Consider the following 21316-nt stretch of genomic DNA (forward strand, 5'->3'; position numbering starts at 1 on the left):
ACTGAAGAGAGTTTCAGAAGACTTCCATTCACACGTTCTATGATGGGAACTTTCAGACATATAATTAGAAGGGGACAATGAAATTGCCTTCATCAGCCCAGTGCTCAGACTTGACTGGTGTGTACTGGTTTTGCCTCTGTTGTTTTCTCCCCTATCCTGGATTGTTTTGAAAGGAAGCTTTTCGTGTGCAGATGTTCTGCTGGCTGGCCCACTCTTCAGCACGGACCGCAGCCTGGGCAATCTTTTAAACGTAAGACATGATGTGATCATGCATGCTTGTCTGAAATGCTTCCAACTCGTCTTGGCATTTCAAATTCCAAACACCTTTCTGAGCTCACCATGTCCCCTGGGCTTTTGATGCATTCTCAGGCCTATCTTTGCATCCCTGGCTGTTGTGCCCTTGGTTTAAGATAACCCAGCTGCTTGCCATTTACTTACTTCTTTTTCTCAGGACCTTTACATAAGTTAAGCCCCATCCACTTCCCTTTAGGTTTAAGTCTCCTCAAGATGATTTCCTCCAGATGAGGGCAGCTCTGCTGGCTTTGCCTTCACAGCTCTCGGCATGTTTTGTTATTAAGTTCTAAGTTCAGTTATTGTGTAGTTACATCTTCCAAATATCTTTTTTCCTTTCTACCCCAACTAAACTGTAAATTCCTTAAGGCAGAAAGCACAAGATGAGTAAGTAGCACCTTCCTCAGATGCCAAACACACAGGCATACATACATATACATATATACATATATACATATACATATACAGGCAGCACCCCCCCACACACACACATATTTCACACACATCTACTTGGCATGTATATTACAATACCTATTTGGCTCTTTGAACCCTACCTATGTGTCTTTGGTTTAGACTGGATGGTATTAGATTAAAAAAAAAAATACAATTCTTTTAGAAAGAAAAATTGCCTAGCATAGGCTCACGTGTAACTTAGCATTTAATGGTCGCAATGATGCTTCTAGGTTGCTCAGGAGTAGGATGAGGGTAATGACACCTTAAGTGCATTATGGAACTACTCCTCATAATTTAACAATGCAAATAACCTGGTTTCTGTTGAATGTGCCACTTTGAAAACGCTTCCATGCGCGTTGCCTCACTGAAATGAACACTGTAGCTGGCCAGCACTGGCGCTTCCCACTTACGATGGGAAAACAGCCACAGAACAGGACTCAAGATTCTAACATGTAACATTCTTGGTCAGCCTCACTATTTTTCTACAAACCAGGGATTTAGAGAAACTTGCTCTTAAGGATTTTCATCCCTCAACTTCTGTGTTTATATTTCTAATAATTACAGTGTTTTATGAAACAGAAAGCAAAGAAGACTGGTTACAGTTCAGACCTTAGCACTCATATTAAATCTACTGCTTTTAGGACTGTGCGAGACACCACCCAATAGATTTGATCATTTAGTATTAGGGGCTCTTGAAGTCACCATGCTCCCATGAGGCCTAATTATGGGTTTCAACGGTTCAGCAATAAAGAGACCAGAAAGTCATCTGGCAACTAAAAACTTGTTCTGTCTTAAAACTCTTCTGTCTTAACTAACTACCAACACAGATTCATTCCTGCACATCTGGGAGAGGACCACGTATTCCCACGTTGCCAGCACTTTCCAGTAGGCACCAGCCTTTAGGTGGATCACACAGTATAACTGGTTTATTTCAGTAGACATATTGCAGCTGTTCGTGTTTATGGAGACCGAAGTCCTCCTTTCCCAGCTTCCTTACTGTATCTTCTTCAATGCCTTGGGTCCCATCCCATTCCCCATCCCTTTTTAGTTCTTTTCTTCTCTCCGGCTCAACACCTATTCCGTTTAGAGTTTATACCGAGAATCTCTAACCAACTATACTGAGGTCCAGAGCCATGTGATCAACTGACACGTACAACCTAGTTTCCAAATGTCTCCTGGATGCATCAAAGTCTGCACAGCCTCACCTCAGTATCCTCTGCACACGCTATTCCAACGGCATAGAACTAGTAACCACCGTTCTTGGAACATTCTCTCTGCTTCCTGCCTGAGGCTTTGCACACACTGTTTCTTCTACCTGCACATTCTTCTCACTCTTTCCACTCAACTGAACCCCATTTGTCCCTCTATCTTGTTCTATGTCACCACCCCTTCTTGCCTCGAGAGAGAGAATGCCCTCCAAGATGATTCCTCTTGATAATGAATGTACGAAGTATTTGCTGACCTGTCCCCAACTCCTCCTCGACAGTGGGTGACAGAAGGAGTCCAGGTCTTGCCACCTTCATGTTCATAGTCCTTCACACAAGGCATCCCAAAGGCTAACCTGACAAGCATTGCTGAACAGAACTGACCACAAATTTTGATGGCCTAATAGATAGGCTTCCCCTTTCAGGGTATTAAATACGCTCCTTGGTAGACTGATTCCCCTATCTGGTATTACGGCATTGTTCAGATGCACAGCCTCTAAGAAACACTGTAACTGACTATTATCATCTGTGTTGTCTTACTTTATGGAGAGGTGGGTAGAAGCAGAGTTGATGCTTATGTGAGCACCAACCACACATCACCCTGGCATGGTTTCCAGTGGCTTAAGTTCCTGGTACAGCATAAGACTGTCATCAGATAGTTATTTGGTGCTGGAAACAAGGGGCTCTAAGGGAAAAAGACAGTCATTAACAGGAAATAGAAAAAAATGGGCATGGCTAGATGTACTCTGGGTTGATGTCTTAGGATAACAGGAATCAGAAAAATCTAGATTCTGAGTCTAGATTTTATGCATTTCTCCTCATGTTTTGAGAACTGCAACAAATAGACCTAACCCCAAATCTAGCATTCTAGCTATTTCTCTTTTAGCTAAAGTCAGTGTCATTAAGCATGTTTACAGTCACATTATGTTACAACCTTCTCTAAAATGCCTGTCACTCTACATTTCTTCCGTGAGCGGCCCACTCTGCCTTCCTCATCTCTTTGGGACCTTCACCCTCAGGCTGTTTCTGTGAACTAAGCTATTTTAGAGGCCTTACATAAATGGAACCACATAATCTTTGTCCTCTCATTTTGGGCTTATCTCATTCAGCATAATGTATTCAAGACTTTGTCCAGGTTATTGTATGTATCAAGAAAATCACCTTTTAAGTCTGAGTGATATTCCATTGCATGGATATACCACATTTTTATTGTCTACTGATTTGGGCTCTCTTAACTTTTTGATATTGTGAATATTGCTGCTATGATTGAGTCCTTGCTTCTGGTTCTTTTGGGTATGTGCTCAGAAGTCTGCTCTCTGAATCAAATGGTAAGTCTACCTTGAATTTTTTAAGGAGCTGCCTATCATTATTTTTACAGTGGTTGTATCTCTTTACACCCTCATCAGCAACCCAAAAGGGTTTTGCCCTATTTAAATACTGTACTTCGTGGCTCCCAGTGGGATGGATTGCTCTGGACTTTTCTCTCTTATCTACGAAATACGAAATTAGAATGTGACAATCTCTAAAGTTTTGTCCAGCAGTAAAGGAGTTATCTTGGCTGAATTAAGTCAAAATATGACAGGAGTCGAAAGCTGTTGGGATGGTTTATGGCGTTTCAGTCAATGCTCAAGCAGGTCTGACTACTGCAGCAAAGTCATAGCCTTCCCAGAGTCTAATGTCATTTTTTGGAAGCATTGGTCAGAAGAGTGGAGATCCTTTCCTGGGCACACATTCTGCTGAGCACGATTCAAGCATCCCCACAGAATCTTATAGGGCAAACAGTTATACTGTATACTTCAGTTATACCCCTTGCCCAAGGATGTGTAGCAGCCATGGGAAGAGCCCAGATCTACCCTCAGACAGACCTCTTTTTTTCTTCTTCTTCTTCTACCCCCTCCCCTTTTTATTTCTCAACAGGATTTCTCTATGAAGCCTGGCTAGTCTGGAGCTGATATAAATCAGCCTGACCTTGACCTTACAGTGGTCCTCCTGCCTCTGCCTCCAGAATGCTAGGATTACAGGTATGGGCACCACGCCCAGTTTTCCTGATTATCATTTTTTTTAATGGTTACTTTCTCCATTTAAACACTTCAGCCTTCTGTAAAATCTACCCCAGTGTGGTGGTTTGAGTGTGCCTGGCCCAGAGAGAAGCACTATTGGGGGTATGGTCTTGTTGGAGGAGGTGTGAGGGTGGGCTTTGAGAAACCAGCTCCTTGCTGCCTGAGGACAGTCTGCTTCTGGCTTCCTTTGGATGAAGATGTAGAACTCTCAGCTCCGCCTGCACCATGCCTGCCTGGATGCTGCCATTTTCCCATCTTGATGATAATGGACTGAACCTCTGAACCTGTAAGCCAGCCCCAATTAAATGTTGTCCATAAAGAGTTGCCTTGGTTATGGTGTCTGTTCACAGCAGTAACACCCTAACTGAGACACACAGGATTCTCAATTGTAGCTTTTATGTTTCTCACTTTCAGGCAGGAAGACTAAAATATGCAAAATTGCCCCAGAAATTCTCCCGGTGAATTTTTTTATAGTAATTTTTGTCTGGCAACTTTCAAGTGCTTTTGCAGTTACTCTGACGTCAGATTCTTTGAAGGTGTGACTAGGAGTCTGCCTGCTGTGTGCCTGGAAGGCTTCCATAGTGTACTGAATTCAACCCTAGCAGGAACCCTATGGACTCCATTTCATCAACTCTGTTTTACACTTATGGGATCAGAGACTCACAAAGGGAAGGAAATTTCCCCAAGGCCACCTCACCCAAAAGGAAGAGCTGGGAAGCAAGCTTGCCCCTGTCAGCCTGGACCCCTGCTCCTTCCTGCAGAGATGATACCCCAGTGAGGGAATAGATTTGATCTAAGGTCCTGCCTACAGCCCAAGGAGGAGCTGGTGTTACAGAGAAGCCAGAGAGGGAGTGAAGGGGTGCGCAGTCCTTCTGCAGGCCATGGATCTGGATGGAGAAGAGACACCCCAGTCTGCACTGAAGCTGGTCACATGATCACTGGGCTCTGTTTCCTGTCAGAAGGAGTCTGTGGAGATGTCCCTGCATGACAAAAGCTGGTTACTGAAAACATTTGCTGTCTACTTATATTGAGTTTTACTTCTTAAGGAGAAATGGTCTTAATAATTTCAGGGGACTTGAGCCTCGCTCAGTGAGGGGTCTCCAGATGCTCCCTGGTCATGTGACTTTTGTCTCCTGCCTTTGGTGGTAACATAGTGGTCTTTATAGCTTGAACTAGCAATTTGTTGCATTACAAATGCAGAGATTTTTCTTTTCTTAAGTAATAAAAATGTCAAAGTAGCTGCAGTAATTGGACATGACATCTGCTCCATGAAAAGCCATTAGTATGTTGATGGTTGTGCTGTAGGTCACCCAGCCCAGAATGCCTTGGGAATCACAAGGATTCTGGGTCACAGCATTGGGAAAGTAGCAATGCAAAGCAGGCTTAGCTGTGCATCATGGCAAAGCTATGTCACCACAGCCTGTGGCCTGCCTCCATGGGTCCATTTCCTCCCAGGAAGTTAAGAAACTTTATGGCAGTGCCAGGGTCAGGGGGGATAACCACGAGGACTCTGACCCACTCAGAGGAGAAGGGGAGGGCAGATGGGTAGAGCATTATGGGAGGGGGTAACAGGGAGGGGGACAGTGAGCAGGATGTAAAGTGAATAAGTAAAAAAAATTAATTCAAAAAATTTAGAAAAGGAAGGTGAAAATGAGTGACAGTAAAGTATTCAAATAACGAAAGAAAGAAAGAAAGAAAGAAAGAAAGAAAGAAAGAAAGAACAAGAAAAGGGAAGGAAAGAAAGAAACTTCAAGGCACGAGTCGCAGACATAAGCTCCCCTCTCTCACATTTTACTGATAAAATTATAACAGCCACATTCTTTCTTTGCTCATTCTAAATTTTCTAATTATTTAAATAAATTGTTCTTATGAAAATCAAGCTAGCCTGAAGACATTTGGCAGAAACTCAAAGCATTTTATTTTTACTCTCTATGAGAGTAGTGTTTTCTCAATTTTGGTGACTCTCGGCTCCTGAGCCGAGAGATTCATAGCATGAGCTGTGACGCACACTGATAACGTGCGACTGGGTGAGAAGTGAGAGGGGTTTCTATGAGGCTTCTGCTATGGACCGTGCACAAAATCCTCAGGGACAATCGGATCTTCAGGACCAGTAATGCAGGGCCCTGCATAGATATTTTCAAAATAGTAACGTTTATAACTTTGAAGAATCTTGGAGGGGACAAGACTTTCCTACGGCAGCTAATATTTACCAAACCTAATTTTTTGTTTCAAATCCATATAAAGGGTATCTACATCACAAAAGAAAATGAAAGAAATAGATATTGAGAATTATACTCAAGTGATGAAAGTTCACAGCCATTATGTAGATGTTATTCAACAGTGAATATCCTGTCCTAATTTTCACTAAAGCATATATTTTAAATTCATTTTTATATCTTCTCTGCATATAGTAGGTAACAATGTGAGTTTTGAACTCAAACAATGTGGTCACAGAACCATATATACTTTAATTTTCAATCCAAGGACATCAAATCCATGTTCTTTCTTACTTCAAAGTAAGGCATGGAACATAGTAACTTGAATGTATTAACAACAGAAGATGACTTTCTCACAGACACAGACTTACAGACACCTTATCGTGTTATACCAAAAACCTGAGCTTGGCACTTGGTTTTGCATAAAAAGCTGACATGGTAGCCCAGAGGCCTAGGGAGGTTTTGAAGAGACAGACCTCTTTCAGCACTGAGAGCAAGTCTTCTCTGTCTTGCTCCTTGAACATTGTCAACAGAAACAAAACTGATATCACAAGTGGTGACTGACTCTCATTTGACCCATATGTGGCCTGACTACATGAAGGGGGTGTCTTATTTCACTTAGATTTAATCTATAAGTGCTAGGAATACTTGACTTTTCACAAGGACTCTCTATTGCCAATTGATACTGAAGTTGTCCCAGAAATAGCAATGGTGTAAGAGGAAAACAGCCCACGAGAAATTCTTGCTTCTTCAGACTGAAACGCAAATTGTAGTTGTTGGTGGCAGCCATACTAACAAGAAGACATTAAGAAAAAGACACAGGAGGCCTATGAGGCAAGCTCATTTGTAACGGGCCGGAAGTGGGTTGGGTAAGTCAGACTTACAGATTTGAGGATCCCAGTGGCATCTTCGTGGAGCCAGGTAGGGTAGACAACTTCATCATTCAGTATGGCCTCAAAAAGGTCATCTTCATTCTCAGCCTCAAAGGGCGCATGCCCGCACAGCATCTCATAAAGCAGCACGCCCATGGCCCACCAGTCTACTGCGGGTCCATACAACATCTCCTGAAGGATCTGCACAGAGGGGGGTGGTGTGAGAGGCAGCTTACAGATGTGCTTAGCAAAAGTGTTCTTCGTGACTAGGGTTAGGAGATAGCAGAACTAGAAAGCACAAGTCCTTCTTGCTGACATTTGTGTTTCATTCATCTCTACAGTGTGTGTGTGTGTGTGTGTGTGTGTGTGTGTGCGCGCACACACACGTGCTTAGCTGCCATCTCTGCTAAGTGATCCAGCATTTATGAGTTGCTTAGGTCAATACAACGACACATACATATGAAAAAAGGAATGGCTTGGAAATATCTAAGGTGGACGGGAAAGCACACTGAGTTCATTCATCCATAGGGAAGAGATACAACTACTTTCTTTAGGTTTGTTACAGGGACTAGAATCAAATCACCAAGTAGAGATTAAAGAACAATGAGGCACGAGCAAACCCATCACACAATTTGTAATAGCTCAAACTCTGATTTAGACAAATTCTCGGCATTTCCTGTTACCATTCATTCAATGAGCTGTGTGTGAGCCTGGGAAGTGTTCGTGTGCGTGCGGCCCACGGAGCTACGACACATGGTAACTCCTGGTTGTATTTCTATTTGGGGCTAAGCAGGGCTAAGATTTAAAAGCCACACCTAGCAGGTACACTCACCTCTGGGGCAATGTAGTCGGGCGTGCCGCAGAAGGTGGCGGTGGTGACCCCATTACAAATCCCCTCCTTGCACATTCCGAAGTCAGCCAGTTTACAGTGACCTTCGTGGTCCAATAGCACGTTGTCCAGTTTCAAGTCTCTGAAAGAAACCAGGGACAGCATGTGATAGGCAGTCAGATGGTCTTTCTAAACATACGCAAATGTTTCTGCACAAACTTCTTTGAGCTATTGGGATTAAAACACAAAAAGTGTACACCAACTCTCAGAACTTGCTTCAGGGACCATAGAAGATGAGGCCCCATGAATGGGCTAACCACACAGAAGAAAGAGGTCCTCAGGACAAGGGCAAAATGTGATTCTTCTAGGCTTTCTAGGTACTCTGCACCCATACAAAACCCACTTACCAACACTCCACATTTGTACCCATTCCTGCCCATCAGAGTTCACTCAGTAAGCATTTACAGAACAAGCAGCAGCTGTGTGCCAGGGACTGTGACAGCCATTCAGAGTTTGGATGATCATAGCCAGGTGTGGTACATGCCTGTCATGCCCATACTCTGAAGGAAAAGGCAGAACGGTTCTGAGTTGGAAGCCAGATTAGGTAATAGAGTGACTTCACTGCCAGCCTGGGCTAAAGAGTGAGAGCATTTATGTCTCAAAGGAACGTTCTCAAGGAGTTCACACTGTAACAAGAGTACGGATATGTGATTGACCTTCAGCTCATGCAGACAAGAATCTGGTTATCTTGGTTTACTATTGTGCCTAGCACTGGGTCCTTAATAAATATACCAGAGTAGGGGAGAGAGGGAGGGAGGGAGGGAAAGACGGAGGAGCATGAGAGAGAGGACGGGATAGAGACACAGCAGAATTAAAAACTCAGTTTTGTGAGAGAAACAAGTCAGAAAATGAATTCCTTCCAACAGGAGGAGAGAGAGAAGGCATCGTGGTGGAAGGAACTGAGCCACAGTATCCCCGGCTAAAAGGAGGATGTGAGAAGGTTGCCATGGCAGATGGATCGAACAGGTGCCCCAAGGCAGGCAAGGAGGTATGGATGTGCAAGTGGACTCAGACCATACGCCAGAGCAGAACCAGCACAGGAACACAGAGGTGTGAAAACACCACAGGGCTTTAAAGCTATGGCAGCCTAGTGCCACACAAAGGGATTCTGATATTTAATTCCTTTCTCAGAGGGAAGCAGCAGCCTAGTTAGAGCATACTGGGTTCCCTAGTAGAACATACATACCAGGTTCCCTAGTTAGAGCATTACCAGGTTCCCTGCAGAACAGGGAAATCAGCAAGGGGCACTGCAATGTCTGGGAGAGGCTGACACCTTAACCGGGTAGTGGTGGTAGAGCAGCCATTGGGGGTGGGTGGAGGAAGGACAGAGTAAGCAGAGGCTTTGTGAGGTGCAATCAGCAAGGGCCAATCAGCAAGGACAGCAGATGAGGTGACCTGGGGAGACAGCAGGAAGACACCGCCCAGGTTCTGTCTTAGAGCCAGTGGTTCAGGAAGATGAGACAGGAGTGCTAACAAGGCCTGTGTGAGTACACTCCAGGCCACTGAAGGTCTAAGTACTGGGCATCTCAGACAAAGGTTCTTTCTACCCCTCTGCCAACATCTTAGAGAAGTTACTGGAAGTGGATTGTTTGGCAAAACAAAACACTTTAATGTAGGCAGGCACACACATCTCATCTGCAGATCGACAATGGTTATCAGCAAGCCAAAGGCAATAGTGTTCTAACACAACTTCTGGTAGAGGCTTTAGCATCCAGCTACCAATCACTAGCCACAGCCTGGACACTGTTACCAAGCAAGGCTGCAATGAGCTCAGGGTGGGAAGGAGTCCTGTCAGTCATCACAGGCTCCACACACCCAGGCATAGCAGAGAGAGCATGTGGAAGATGTCTATGCTTCACTTTTTTTTGTTTTTGTTTTTGTTTTTGTTTTGTTTTTTGTTTTTTGAGACAGGGTTTTTTTCTGTGTAGTCCTGGCTGTCCTGGAACTCACTCTGTAGACCAGGCTGGCCTCGAACTCAGAGATCCGCCTGCCTCTGCCTCCCAAGTGCTGGGATTAAAGGCGTGCGCCACCACTGCCCGGCTATGCTTCACTTTTTAAAAGAATGATGCGCTCAGAGGCAAACCACAGTCCTGTCCTAGGAAGAAGGTAGCATCTGACGTAGGGATGTTAGGTGACCTGGAGATTCCCCACAGCTGGAGACAGGCAGCTAATTGCCAATTAGTGCAATATCTCTAGCTTTGGGCCACATGGGAGCCTAGGCGTCCTCCTTACTGTAGTGTCTTAAGTATATGGTGCTGGTGGCTGGTCAAAGTACTCATGGATCTGTTTCACTACCCTTGGTCTGAGAATAAAAGGCTACTGGGCTGTGAGGACCAAGGGGAAGGCTGGTTTCTGTCCAGCTCAGATCATGTTGTGGCTGAGGAGGGAGGGGAATACAGAACTGTCACGGCCACCTGGGGTTCCCTGTGAGTTGACACAACCCAGCTGCTACGTCTCAAAACAGTGGTTACTAGGTATTGCCCAGAAATGAAAATAAAGCCCCATTTTCCAAGAATGCTTTGTGGGCAGTGTAGTAGAACTTTCTTGGCACAGGCCTTCCTTCTGCTCCTGGGTTCTTGACGATTGTCTCCAGGGTCAGGGATGTGAGACCCAGGTATGCTGAGTGCCTTAGCAAGGTGAGCTTCCTCTGTCTCTAAGCCAGGACCACTCTTGTTCCACCTAGCAATCTCCCTCCACAGAAGCCACTGTTTTCAGTGGGCTGTGATTATGAATGCCATCCCCCCCCCCCCAAATCCTTGAGCTATAAGCACAAAAAACTTCATACTGGACACACAGGAGCACTATGGGGCATGGGGAGTGAGGCTGATGTAATTTTGTCACACGAGGGGGGCTGTGGTCCACAGTGGTTTCTGGCATGGGAGAGCCCTCTAATACCTGTCACCTGGCTCCTGCGGGATCAGTGATGAAATTCTAGGGAAGCACCCACTGGCTGAGGAGAGATCTGAGAGGATGTCGGTACAGGAGTCAGCAAGACTACAGGAACTGGCCTGCGGGGCTGGCCTTATCCATATCATGTCCCAGGCCAGCAGTGTAGCCCAGCAGCGCAGGCCTGTGTAGTCCTGAGCTCAGAACACTCTTACATTTCCAAACAAGGTTATTGGGTTTCTGAACTGTGCTGAAAGCCGTTATGCCTGCTGAAGTCTTGCAAAGGATCTTGGGTAACAGCAACAAGTGCCAACAGAGCCCCACAACGGTCTTTCCAGCCTTGCCGATTGCTCAAAAGGGCTTGTGACGAACACCCCAGGCAGGAGGCTTCTTGCTTATTACTCAGCAGCTGTCATGGGCAGCAGGATTGTTTAAGGAGAGGAAAGTGCTATGTCATCAGTTTGCCAGCCCTCTATGGCAATCTCCTCTGCACGGCCAAGTCTTAGGACAACTCTTGGGCGTGCACACCTGAGCAGCACAGGGGATGTGACTCATTCTGGTCATACGATGCCCGAGGCCACAAAGACAGGTTACACAGCTTGAACTTGACTTTTCAGTCTAATTTTAGGCCTTCTCAGAACCGTGTGAGTCCCCTCAAAAAAAAAAAAAAAAAAAAAAAAAAAAAAAAAAAAAAAAGACTGCAGCAGCTTTCTCCATTAGATGCTAATAATGCAAAAAAAAAAAAAAAAAAAAATCTCACACTGGGATTCCAAGAGCATTCTATTAATAGCATCATATAAAATCAGGTTATCAGCTCTGCCCCTAGCTCAAACACCTCACGTCTCCACTATGAAGTCTGCCTTGCTACCCCAAAGTAGACATACTAATGTCAACTTTGCCTTTAGAATACTCAGTTCAGACTTTCACTGTAGCACCCCAGCACTGGCTTCTAGAAAGCTCTGGTGTGCACCCTCCTTTCTTTTAACAAGACCTGAACCTTATTCCTTTCCAGGTTTAGTTCAGTCTTGGCAGCAGGTGTCCAAGAGACAAATGGATAAGTTTCAGATACCTAATGCTGCTGGTTGCCCTCAACAATTCGGAGCCCAACTTATTTTTTAGAAGGAAAGATCTTCCACAAAACTCACTGACACCCTTGTTCTGAAGTGAGCCAGCAACATGGCCGTGTATCACACACCTTGAGACAAAGTCCAGGGGGAAAATAGGAAACCTGAAACGGAAGTTCAAATTCTTCTTTTGAGTGAAACTGGAGAAAGGATATTGATCTGGAAGGAGAATCTCGGGGCCAGGAGTGCCAAGCAAAGCCATTGTCTCTCCTCTGGCTCCCATCCAGAAGGAAGAGTTGAACATAAGAAGGCAGACAAACAAACCCGCTATGGCCAGGTCACACACTGTGGGAGGGTCAACCATGAGGGGACCAAATGGAAAAAATATTGTCCCATCGTTTTCTGACTTGCACTTGCAAACTGCAGAGGTCAGTTTTTTTGGCTCTGGAGTTTTTCTTCCACTTCGTAAGCCAACATATAACACAGCAGCCAAACATAACACAGCTACATGATGAAGATTACAAGTTCACACAGGACAGAGGCTGAGCTGCTAAGATGCCAAACACAATGCCAGCTCACCAGTCATTAGCTCATTGAGCACTGGTATTTAATAGCCAAGGCCTTTGTCTGGCATGCAAAGGCAGAGAGGCAGAGTTATTTTATCCTCTCAGCTTGCCTGAAAGGTACATTGTTCTTGCTGGGTAAGCAGGGTTACTTAAAATGCCCACAGTAGTTTCAGAGAGAATTCCCAAGTGGTGGAGGACAAAGAAGATTCAGAAATTGGATTTATTTTGTTTCTACCCTGAGCTGTCCCCAGAGAAATAAAACAGAATGGAATTGAGTTCTGCTTAGTTCACCAAACTCAGTTGTTCCTCCAAAAGAAATAAAGGGAGTGAGATGGGAACGGGCTCCTGAATAAGAACGGATCCAGGAGGCTGGCTATTCACGGGCAGCGAATATTCACTGTCTACAGTGTGTTGTTTCTATTTATTGGTGCAATTGTCAAATGCAGTCGGAAGCATAGGGGATAACACAAGCCCAGCCTGCTCATTCACCAGCAGCTGCTCTTGGTGGCAGGCCCTATCTTGTCCTGTCTACACAGCTGCCCCCCCCCAAACCCCTCACTTACCCATCTCTTTTCATATTATTTTGAAACAAATCCAACACAGGAACACAACTGATCTGTGCTCTATCATCTGAATCCAAAAGATAATTATTTAATAAAATAAAACATTGAGGCCAAGTTATCTTGAAATAGCTGATAGTGAATCATCCATCAACGCTCTGTTTTCTGTTGCTTGTGTGTGTGTGTGTGTGTGTGTGTGTGTGTGTGTGTGTGTGTGTTGGGGGGTGGATATCTTGAGCCTAAAAAGGTGTTTTGTGGGTAATCAGAATAACAGTGTTGTTAGTAAGAACATAAATTAAATGCTCACCAAAATACTCTGTGTTTTACATTGCTCAAAACTACCTTCTGAAGTGGATTGCTTCATGGTAGTTTTTCCTCATGATCCTCTAGAAAGCCAGGGGCAAGACTAGACTTCAGGATCATTCCCTTCTATGCAATAGGACTGCTGGTCTCCTCCTAGGTGATGCTCCTCGAGAAGACTTCGCTCACTGAAATTAAGAGCCCCCTGAGAGAATCAATAAATATCCTGAGATAACAAAGAGGCTATTTTATTTACACCATTGTAAAATGTGCCATTAACATTCTGCAGACACACTTCTGCCTTTGGCTTGTGTGCTGGGAAAGGGTTCAATGGGTTTCAGGTCATCCAAGCTTGAAGATGCACAGGAGTATTTCCTTGCTATTCAGTATTCAGAAGACGAACTGGTACCCTCTTCTGAGGAGGAGAGACTGTCATGCAGATGTTAACAGCTGGTGTTTGCCAAGAGCGTGATTTTTAATTATTATCTTAATTTCAAAACAAAGATAAGTTAAGGTTGGCTGAGTTTTGAGTGTCTGGCTTTATATTTGAAAAAAAAATGTCAAGACAGATTATCGTGTTAACTTGGTGAGTGCTTTTTAAAAATGTCACTGAAATATCAAAAATGCAAAACTTAGTTTCATCCTGTATTAGGTAGGAGTGCCTGTCTGTGTCATCTAATAGTAGATGTTGGTTCCTTCAGCCACTCAACAAACCCCAGCACTGACCAGTGGCCAAGCAATATGCAGGGGGCTCTGAAGACAAGAACAAGCAAAGAGCACTACTCTCCTCAAGACTGGTGAGAGAGGCAGACAATCAGATAACCAGCAGCTAAGGTTCTAATTAGGAAGTGTGATGTGAGCTGAAACCCAGGAGTGTGGAAGAACAGGAACAGGACTCGGCTGAGCTGTGAAGGTTATTAACCAAGTGAGGAGAGAGGCACGGCCATGAGAGAAGAGCTCAGTTGCTTCATATAATCAAATAAAGACTAATGTGTCTGGAGTCATGGGAAGGGACTGGGCGAGAAGGAACCAAGAGATCCAGGAGCCAGATGAGGTAGGGTCCTGAGAGGATTTGAATCTTTACCCAAGGGAGAAGAGAGACTACACAAAGCCTGACACAGAACTGGCGGGTCGGGAGTGGGGGATTGGATTGGTGATGTTAACAGTCTCACATTTGATTTACAGTCTCAAGTGTGAATTGGGGGCTGGGGGGGGGAGCAAACCCGAAGAGATCAGTAAGAAAGAGTTGGGGTGTGGAAAGGAAAGAAAGTAATGATGGTGCAGATTACATTCTGGATGGTACGCACAGAGAGCTGAGTAAGCTTCGAACACTGCGTACACAGACGAGAAATGGATTTTGCACCAGAGAGATACAAGAATTAAGTGAAGAAAGACAGCATAAGGTTCTGACTCACAGAATTTGTTTTGGAAATATTTTTTTTAAGACCCCAAAGTAGAAATGTTCAATGGCATCTGAATACACATGGCTAATAGCTGGAGGAAAGAGTTTGTCACTATCTCCAAGGGAGTGGATGAACTCAGCCAGAGATGGATGAAACAAGAGGACCTAGGAGAACGACAGGAACCACTCTCCGTGGGGATGCCTGTACCTTCACACTGAGATCACTGATACCAATGAGAGGTTAGAGCTAGCAGGAGGAGCATGGCAGGAGGACACGGGAGGGCAGGGCCCAGCGCTCTGCCTCTGTGCAGCTGTTTAATGTCCTGTTAGGATGCCACCAGGCATGGTGGCACATATCTATAATCCTCTCACTTGCGACACTATGACAGAAAGAATGTCTGGAATCCAAGACCGGCCTCAAAAAACAATAGCAAAAGGTCCAAACAAAACCAAAACCCCCCAAAATGAACAAACTAATGCAAAGCAAGAAAAAGCTTTACAGACAGATCTACATTCACGGCCACCCAGTCGGTCTCCAGCTACCTCTCCATCTCACTGTATGCTCTTCCTGCTCAGTTACCACAAACCAACATATTCGATTTTACAAGGATGCTCACTGCTCCATCTTGTACAAGAGCGACAATGCTAAGAAACAAGCTGATTTTTTTGTGTAGTATTAGTGGAATGGCTAAATAATAACATTTTTATTACATAATTTTTGTGAGAATTAACTAAGCATTATAAGACTAAAAATGTAGAGAAATACTTGTAGTAGAATTTTTATGCCCTTTGAAAGTATGTTTATGATTATGAAATATTTCTATTCCTGAAAAATCATGGGGGAAGGATGATGGCTTCCTATTCCTGCAGTCTCTTTCTTCCCAGGCTTCCTCAATGTGGTACCATGAAGTGGCCTGTTTTCCCCATCAGCATATGTCTGGGAGGGATTCACACAGCTCTGGGTCTGCCTCATGCTTCATGATGGGTTAGCATACTCTGTTCTACAGAGTAACCACAGTGGGACTTGTCTCTTCTCTCTAGACATCTCAACTGTTCAAATTTTATTTTATTCTATTTTGTTTTACTATTTTTGCTTCTTGAAACTGTGGTGCAAAGGACATCACTTATACACTTGCAGAGTGTTTAAAATACTGCTCCCCCACAGAAATGATATGTCCGAGTAGAAAGGTTTAAATGTGTACCTAACGGCTGTTTGTAGTTTTCTTGCTTATCCACATTTTACTCATTTTAGCACTTGAGCTATTTATCTTTTGGATTATTTTACGATGCTCTTTACATGTTGTAGACAGTGATTGGTTACACGGTGTGAAATGCTACTGCCTAGTTTGTCGTTAAAGTTCGTGCATGATAACTTTCCCGTTTTTATGTAGATCTACGAGCGTCTCGTTTGTAGCTTCTGGGCTCTGTAAAATATTTACAGCGTGACGTAAGTGTGAGAACAGGATATAAAATTACACTTTCAACAATCTCTTAATTACGTTATGATGTGGGCGTTAAAGGCAGGAAGAAAGGACGGAGGGGCAGGAGACAATAAAAGAGAAGAGTTAAGACCTACTCCCTGTATGCTCAGGAACACACTTTCCTTTCTTCTGTTTCTAAGTTGCTCACAGGGCTCTATATTCCTACCACAGCACACCATGTCCTTCATCTTCTTCTCCCCCTTCTGTGCTATCGAGGGCTGTGTTTCCAGTACAGGAGTAAAGAGAACACAACTACCATCAGGGATGTTACAGACCTCTCTAGGGAAAGACTGCAAATGGATATTTGAGGAAACTGTTACTTCCTTAGAGGGCGTGAAGTTTTGTGGTCCTCAGAATCCCAAACCCCTTGTCATAGATTCATTCTTTTACCGATGGCATTGCCTGGTGCCTACAGTACACACAAAGTCATCATGGGTTCTGACATTTTCAGTAACTCCATAACGTGTCCCTGCAGCCTGAACGAAATACAATGTGACGATTGGGGCCCCTCAGGATCAACCGTCCTGGTCACAGGGTCCCATGTTCATCCTGGTGATTTTAGGCTCCATCTGTGGGAACGCAAAGCTCCTTCTCTAGCGAATGACGTCAGACACTGATGGCAGCTCCAGTTCTTTTCCGACTTGCGTCTAACAGCTGCATGAGATGGGAACTTATGAAAGTGACTTCTATGTGAGTTGGATTTCTACACCCTCTTTTAAACAGGGCCAGGGATTCAGAAATGGATTCCTAAAGACCCAGTGTTGGTCTCCATCCAGTCCTGAAAGTCTGACATCGCTGACAGGCAGGCGGCGTGTCACCACCTTTGCTACTTTGTACACAGGAAACCGACTTAAACTTGATTATAAGATGGAGAAACTGCCCCCACACCTTGTCTCGAAATAGGAAAAGGCAGTCATAAAAACAAATACAAAAGAACATGAGCTTCACCAACATCTACAGCCACAGGCTTTCTTAGGATAGATAATGAAGGAGCCATCAGGCGGACAGTTCAGACTTATAAAATGTTTTTAGCATTCAACATTCCTTCACCTCCCAAATCCCCTAGGGCAGAACCAACACAAATTTATTTAGTAGCTCTTTACAGTACTAGTATTTTGTACTTGCCAGGAAAACCTCCTTCTCCACTCTCCTTGCCAAGATGCCTCTTACAGGACAACTGGCAGTGTTTAATCTGTAGACAAGCTCAGTGAGAATCAGAGAGGTGTCGTGGGCCCCGGCAGATCTGGGAGGTAACTCACCATGATGGCGAGGGGCCTCCTGGATGCTAGGGGGCCTCCTGGCTGCTAGGCCTAGCTTTAGTACAGAAGAACAGGACTGTTACTGCACTTGGGCTTGTCCCCATTCCTCAGTCTCTCCTTGTATGGAAAGTCAAGTGCAGCTGATTCACAGAAAACCACATTTGTGTGGCTCTACTTCCTGGTCACAGAAATTCAAGAAAGAAAAAAAAGTTCTTGCAATGAATTTCCCAAAAGACAGGCACAAGCAGAATGGGAAACATGGGGAGCAGGGATTCTGAGAGTCTAAGGAGATGTCAGTGTGGAGGGCCTGTTACCAGGACAGTACGGACAGCTGCCTGCAGGGCCGGTACATGAAGACAGCTGAAGGGATTATTCCCATTGAGGTAGAATCAGAACTCAGTTCCTCTAGTTAATAAAAAGCTCCTAATCCTAATCAAAGCCTTTAGAGTAGGAGTGGTCAGGGGCAGATATGGGGCTCATCCAGGTCACCCTGGAAACCTAGCATCCATACTCAAAAAAAAGCATCCACAGAGTGAACTCTACGGCTGGGCATGGTTGGGAGACGAGACCAGAGGATCATAATTGGTTCAAGGCTTGTTAAGACAACAAAGCACGTTCAAGGTCAGCCTAGGCACCTTATTGAGACTCTGTCTCCATGTGAAATGTTGAAGAAGGCCAGGGGATGCAGCTCAGTGGTAGAGTACATTCCCAACACTGAAAACAAGACAAGATAATGTGTGTGCATGTGTGTGTTCCTGTTCACATGGGTGGGTGTGTGTGGAGGCCAGCCATTGTCAACCTCAAGACTAACTCCCCAGGCGCTCTCCAGGAGCTTTGTTTTATGGAAACAAGATGTCTCACAGTGCCTCCTGACTCCACCTCTCCTAGAACAGATATCACAAGCACAAGCCAACAACACATTTGGCTATTTCTCTGTGTGTGGGCAGGGAGGAACTGAACTCAGGCACACGATGCATGCACAGCAGACCCATTACCAACTGAACTCAGGCCTAACAAAACTACAAATGTCGGAGGGCATCCCAGCTCTATAGGTAAATGCTAGTCTAGCATTAGCACTACCACTAAGGTTATTATCAAGTGGGCAGACCCTGTGGCTTTCCCGGCGGTTGTACAGTATGAGATCTACAGTCAATGAAAATGTATTGGACTGGGTAGGGCATTATTCAAGAACTAGATATTCGCTGCTCTTAGTTTTACAAGTTCATTTCTGGTTACTGTATGTTAATATGCACCGTTGCAAGCATTCTACTGTCTATAAGCATCCTATAACAGCCTGTTGTCAAGTATCAAATACACACAATAAAACGTACATAAAATAAATAGGTGAAGGGTGAGGTGATATCTTGGCCTGTCTCCCCACAGCCCGCTCCTTCCAACAGACGCACAGGGCTTGTCCTAGAGGACATTCAGTTGACGTGAATGGCCAGGCTAAGAACGTCTCTTTGGCTAAGAGAAAGCCAGCATAGGAAGCACAGCCATTTGCTGTCTAATCATGTGGCCTTATATGGTGTGAAAAGGGATGGGTGTCCTATGGGAAGAGAGGAGAGTCTACATGGCTAGCCCACAGAGGGAATATACTGGCTGCTATTGGCAATGGGCTAAACATAACCCTTTGCCAACATTAGTACTGGCTTATACAATATAGAAAAGGAAGGGGAGGCATCCTTCCAACCTGCACCACACTTAACACTGCTTCAACAGGTCTCTTCTAGTTACAGATTATCCCCATCAAACTAAGCATGCACCATCTAAACAGAAGTCTGAAATACCCAAGAGGAAATATGTAGTTCAAGGCATTCCCACATCCTGGGAATTAAATACCTCACAGTTTAATTCTGGATTAGAGTCAGTATTCCTTTGTCCTCTGTGTTTTGCCTAAAAATAAAAAGTCTTGCTTACTCTAAATGGATTATAGACTCCAAGGGCACCTTGGAGTGTCCCTATTTTTCTCAGGTCATCTGTAGAATAAGGACACACACACACACACACACACACACACACACACACACACACCACAGAGATGGGGGCACATTTAAGACATTGGCTAATGGTAGTCTCCCATCAAAGGCAAAATGCATAGAAGACATTGAGTTTCCCCCAAGAAATTCCCTCCAGGAAACTTTGCTAACATTTTCTGAGTCACTCTGTTTCCAGCACTTGCTTTTGCAAAGAGCCCAGTTTTCCCAAGAGAGCTCTTTAAATATCTGAATTTTTATATGTGGGGACACTACTCAAAGGATGAGTTCATTTCTGTCAAAAACACCCTATCCAAACAATGCAGCAAATGCCCACACTTGAGCTGTCCTAATTTTTCAAACTTTAGAAGCACATAGAAAGCAGAGACCTGGGGAAGTTTTACATCTTAGCTTACATCTTCGTTTTCGTGCAGAGTACACTGCCTGCCTCTACGTAGGCAGAGACTTTTTGAGAAAGGAGGAATGTCTTTTTTGCCTGCACGTTGAAAAACAATCTTCACCCAATAGTAACAGCTATTTGAATCTGGTCAGTCTCCCCAGTAGTTCAATTTCTTTTTAAAATACCAAGGCTGCAAGGCCGTAATCTAAATAGTCAACACCCACAGTGCCATCACGTCACCTATACAGAGACATTACTGTCCACATGTATACTGAGGAAGGCAGCACCTTCTCACATATAAGGTTCAATCGAACATTAACACAGAGAACTTTAGTCTTTGACAGCTTCTCCATGTGTGCAGTGAGTTTTGGTTGTTTTCACTCCATTGCATATTTTAGTGCACAACACAAGGGGCTTTATCATATTTTCGCACTTAAATCTTTGGCCTCGCTCACATTGCTTCTCCTGTCCTCTCCCTTCCCGGTGGTTCCCCTTCACCCCCTGAAATAGTCCCCCCTCTCCTTTCATATCATACATACATACATATGCCATACACACATACATGCGGTTAAGTCTACATTCCACATGTGAGAGAAAATGACAACTGTCCCTTCTACCCCATTACCTTCTTTTGTTCCTCCTCCCAACAGATCTCTCTCTCTCTCACCAATAATCCCTCTTATACGTTCACCTATTAATATTTATATTTAAATCTAGATTCTGCACATGAGACGAACCATGATACATATCTTTCTGAATCAGGCTTACTTAGGTTAACGTGTCCATTTCCAGCTTCACCAATTCTTTGGTAAATGGCACCATTTCACTCTCTGCCACACTTGAGCCACAGACCATACTTTCTTCAACTGCTCATCTATCCATGACTGTCCAGGCTGGCTCCTTGCCTGGGCTATGAGAATCACACACTGACTTAGCTTCCCTCAGATGTTCACCAGGAGAGGTACAGCTGGATGGCACGGCAGGTCTATTTTTAAATTTAGCTGAAACATTTTCACACTGATTTCCACCGTGGCTATACCAGCTCGCTTTTCTACCAGCTGCGGGCCATCTACCCCTGTTGTGTTCTCACCAGCATTTGTTGACATTTATTTTCTTGATGGTGACTGTGATGACTGCGGTATGATAGGATCAGCTCAATGTCCTGTTATTTGGCATTTCCCTGATGACTAAAAATGATAAAGATTTTTTTCAAGTAATATTATTTTCCCCTTCTCTTCCCCGCCCCTCCCTTCCTCTCTACTAACTTCCTCCTGTTCCTTCCTCTCCCCCTCCTGCCTCCCTCTCTCAGGGTCTCATGTGACCCAGGCTAGCCTCAAAGCCACTATATGTAGCTGAGAATGACTTTGAAGCCCAGGGCTTCTTGCATACTAGACATGCATTCTATCAACTGAGCTACATCATTCAACTCTTGAATG

The 21316-nt window shown here is 44.4% G+C and overlaps 1 protein-coding gene across 1 annotated transcript in view; it reads right to left on the minus strand.

The window, feature by feature from the left end:
- Prkch (protein kinase C eta) overlaps positions 1-21316 on the minus strand; it is a 200278-nt gene that overhangs the window by 21182 nt on the left and 157780 nt on the right. The window contains exons 10-11 of the mRNA XM_076920885.1: positions 7930-8068; positions 7110-7298 (exon numbers count right to left, since the gene is read on the minus strand). Coding sequence (XP_076777000.1) covers positions 7110-7298; positions 7930-8068 — 328 coding nt within the window. The remainder of the gene's footprint in view (positions 1-7109; positions 7299-7929; positions 8069-21316) is intronic.

This window comes from Arvicanthis niloticus, chromosome 23 (genome assembly GCF_011762505.2).
Source record: "Arvicanthis niloticus isolate mArvNil1 chromosome 23, mArvNil1.pat.X, whole genome shotgun sequence".
In the NCBI taxonomy this organism is placed as follows: domain Eukaryota; kingdom Metazoa; phylum Chordata; class Mammalia; order Rodentia; family Muridae; genus Arvicanthis; species Arvicanthis niloticus.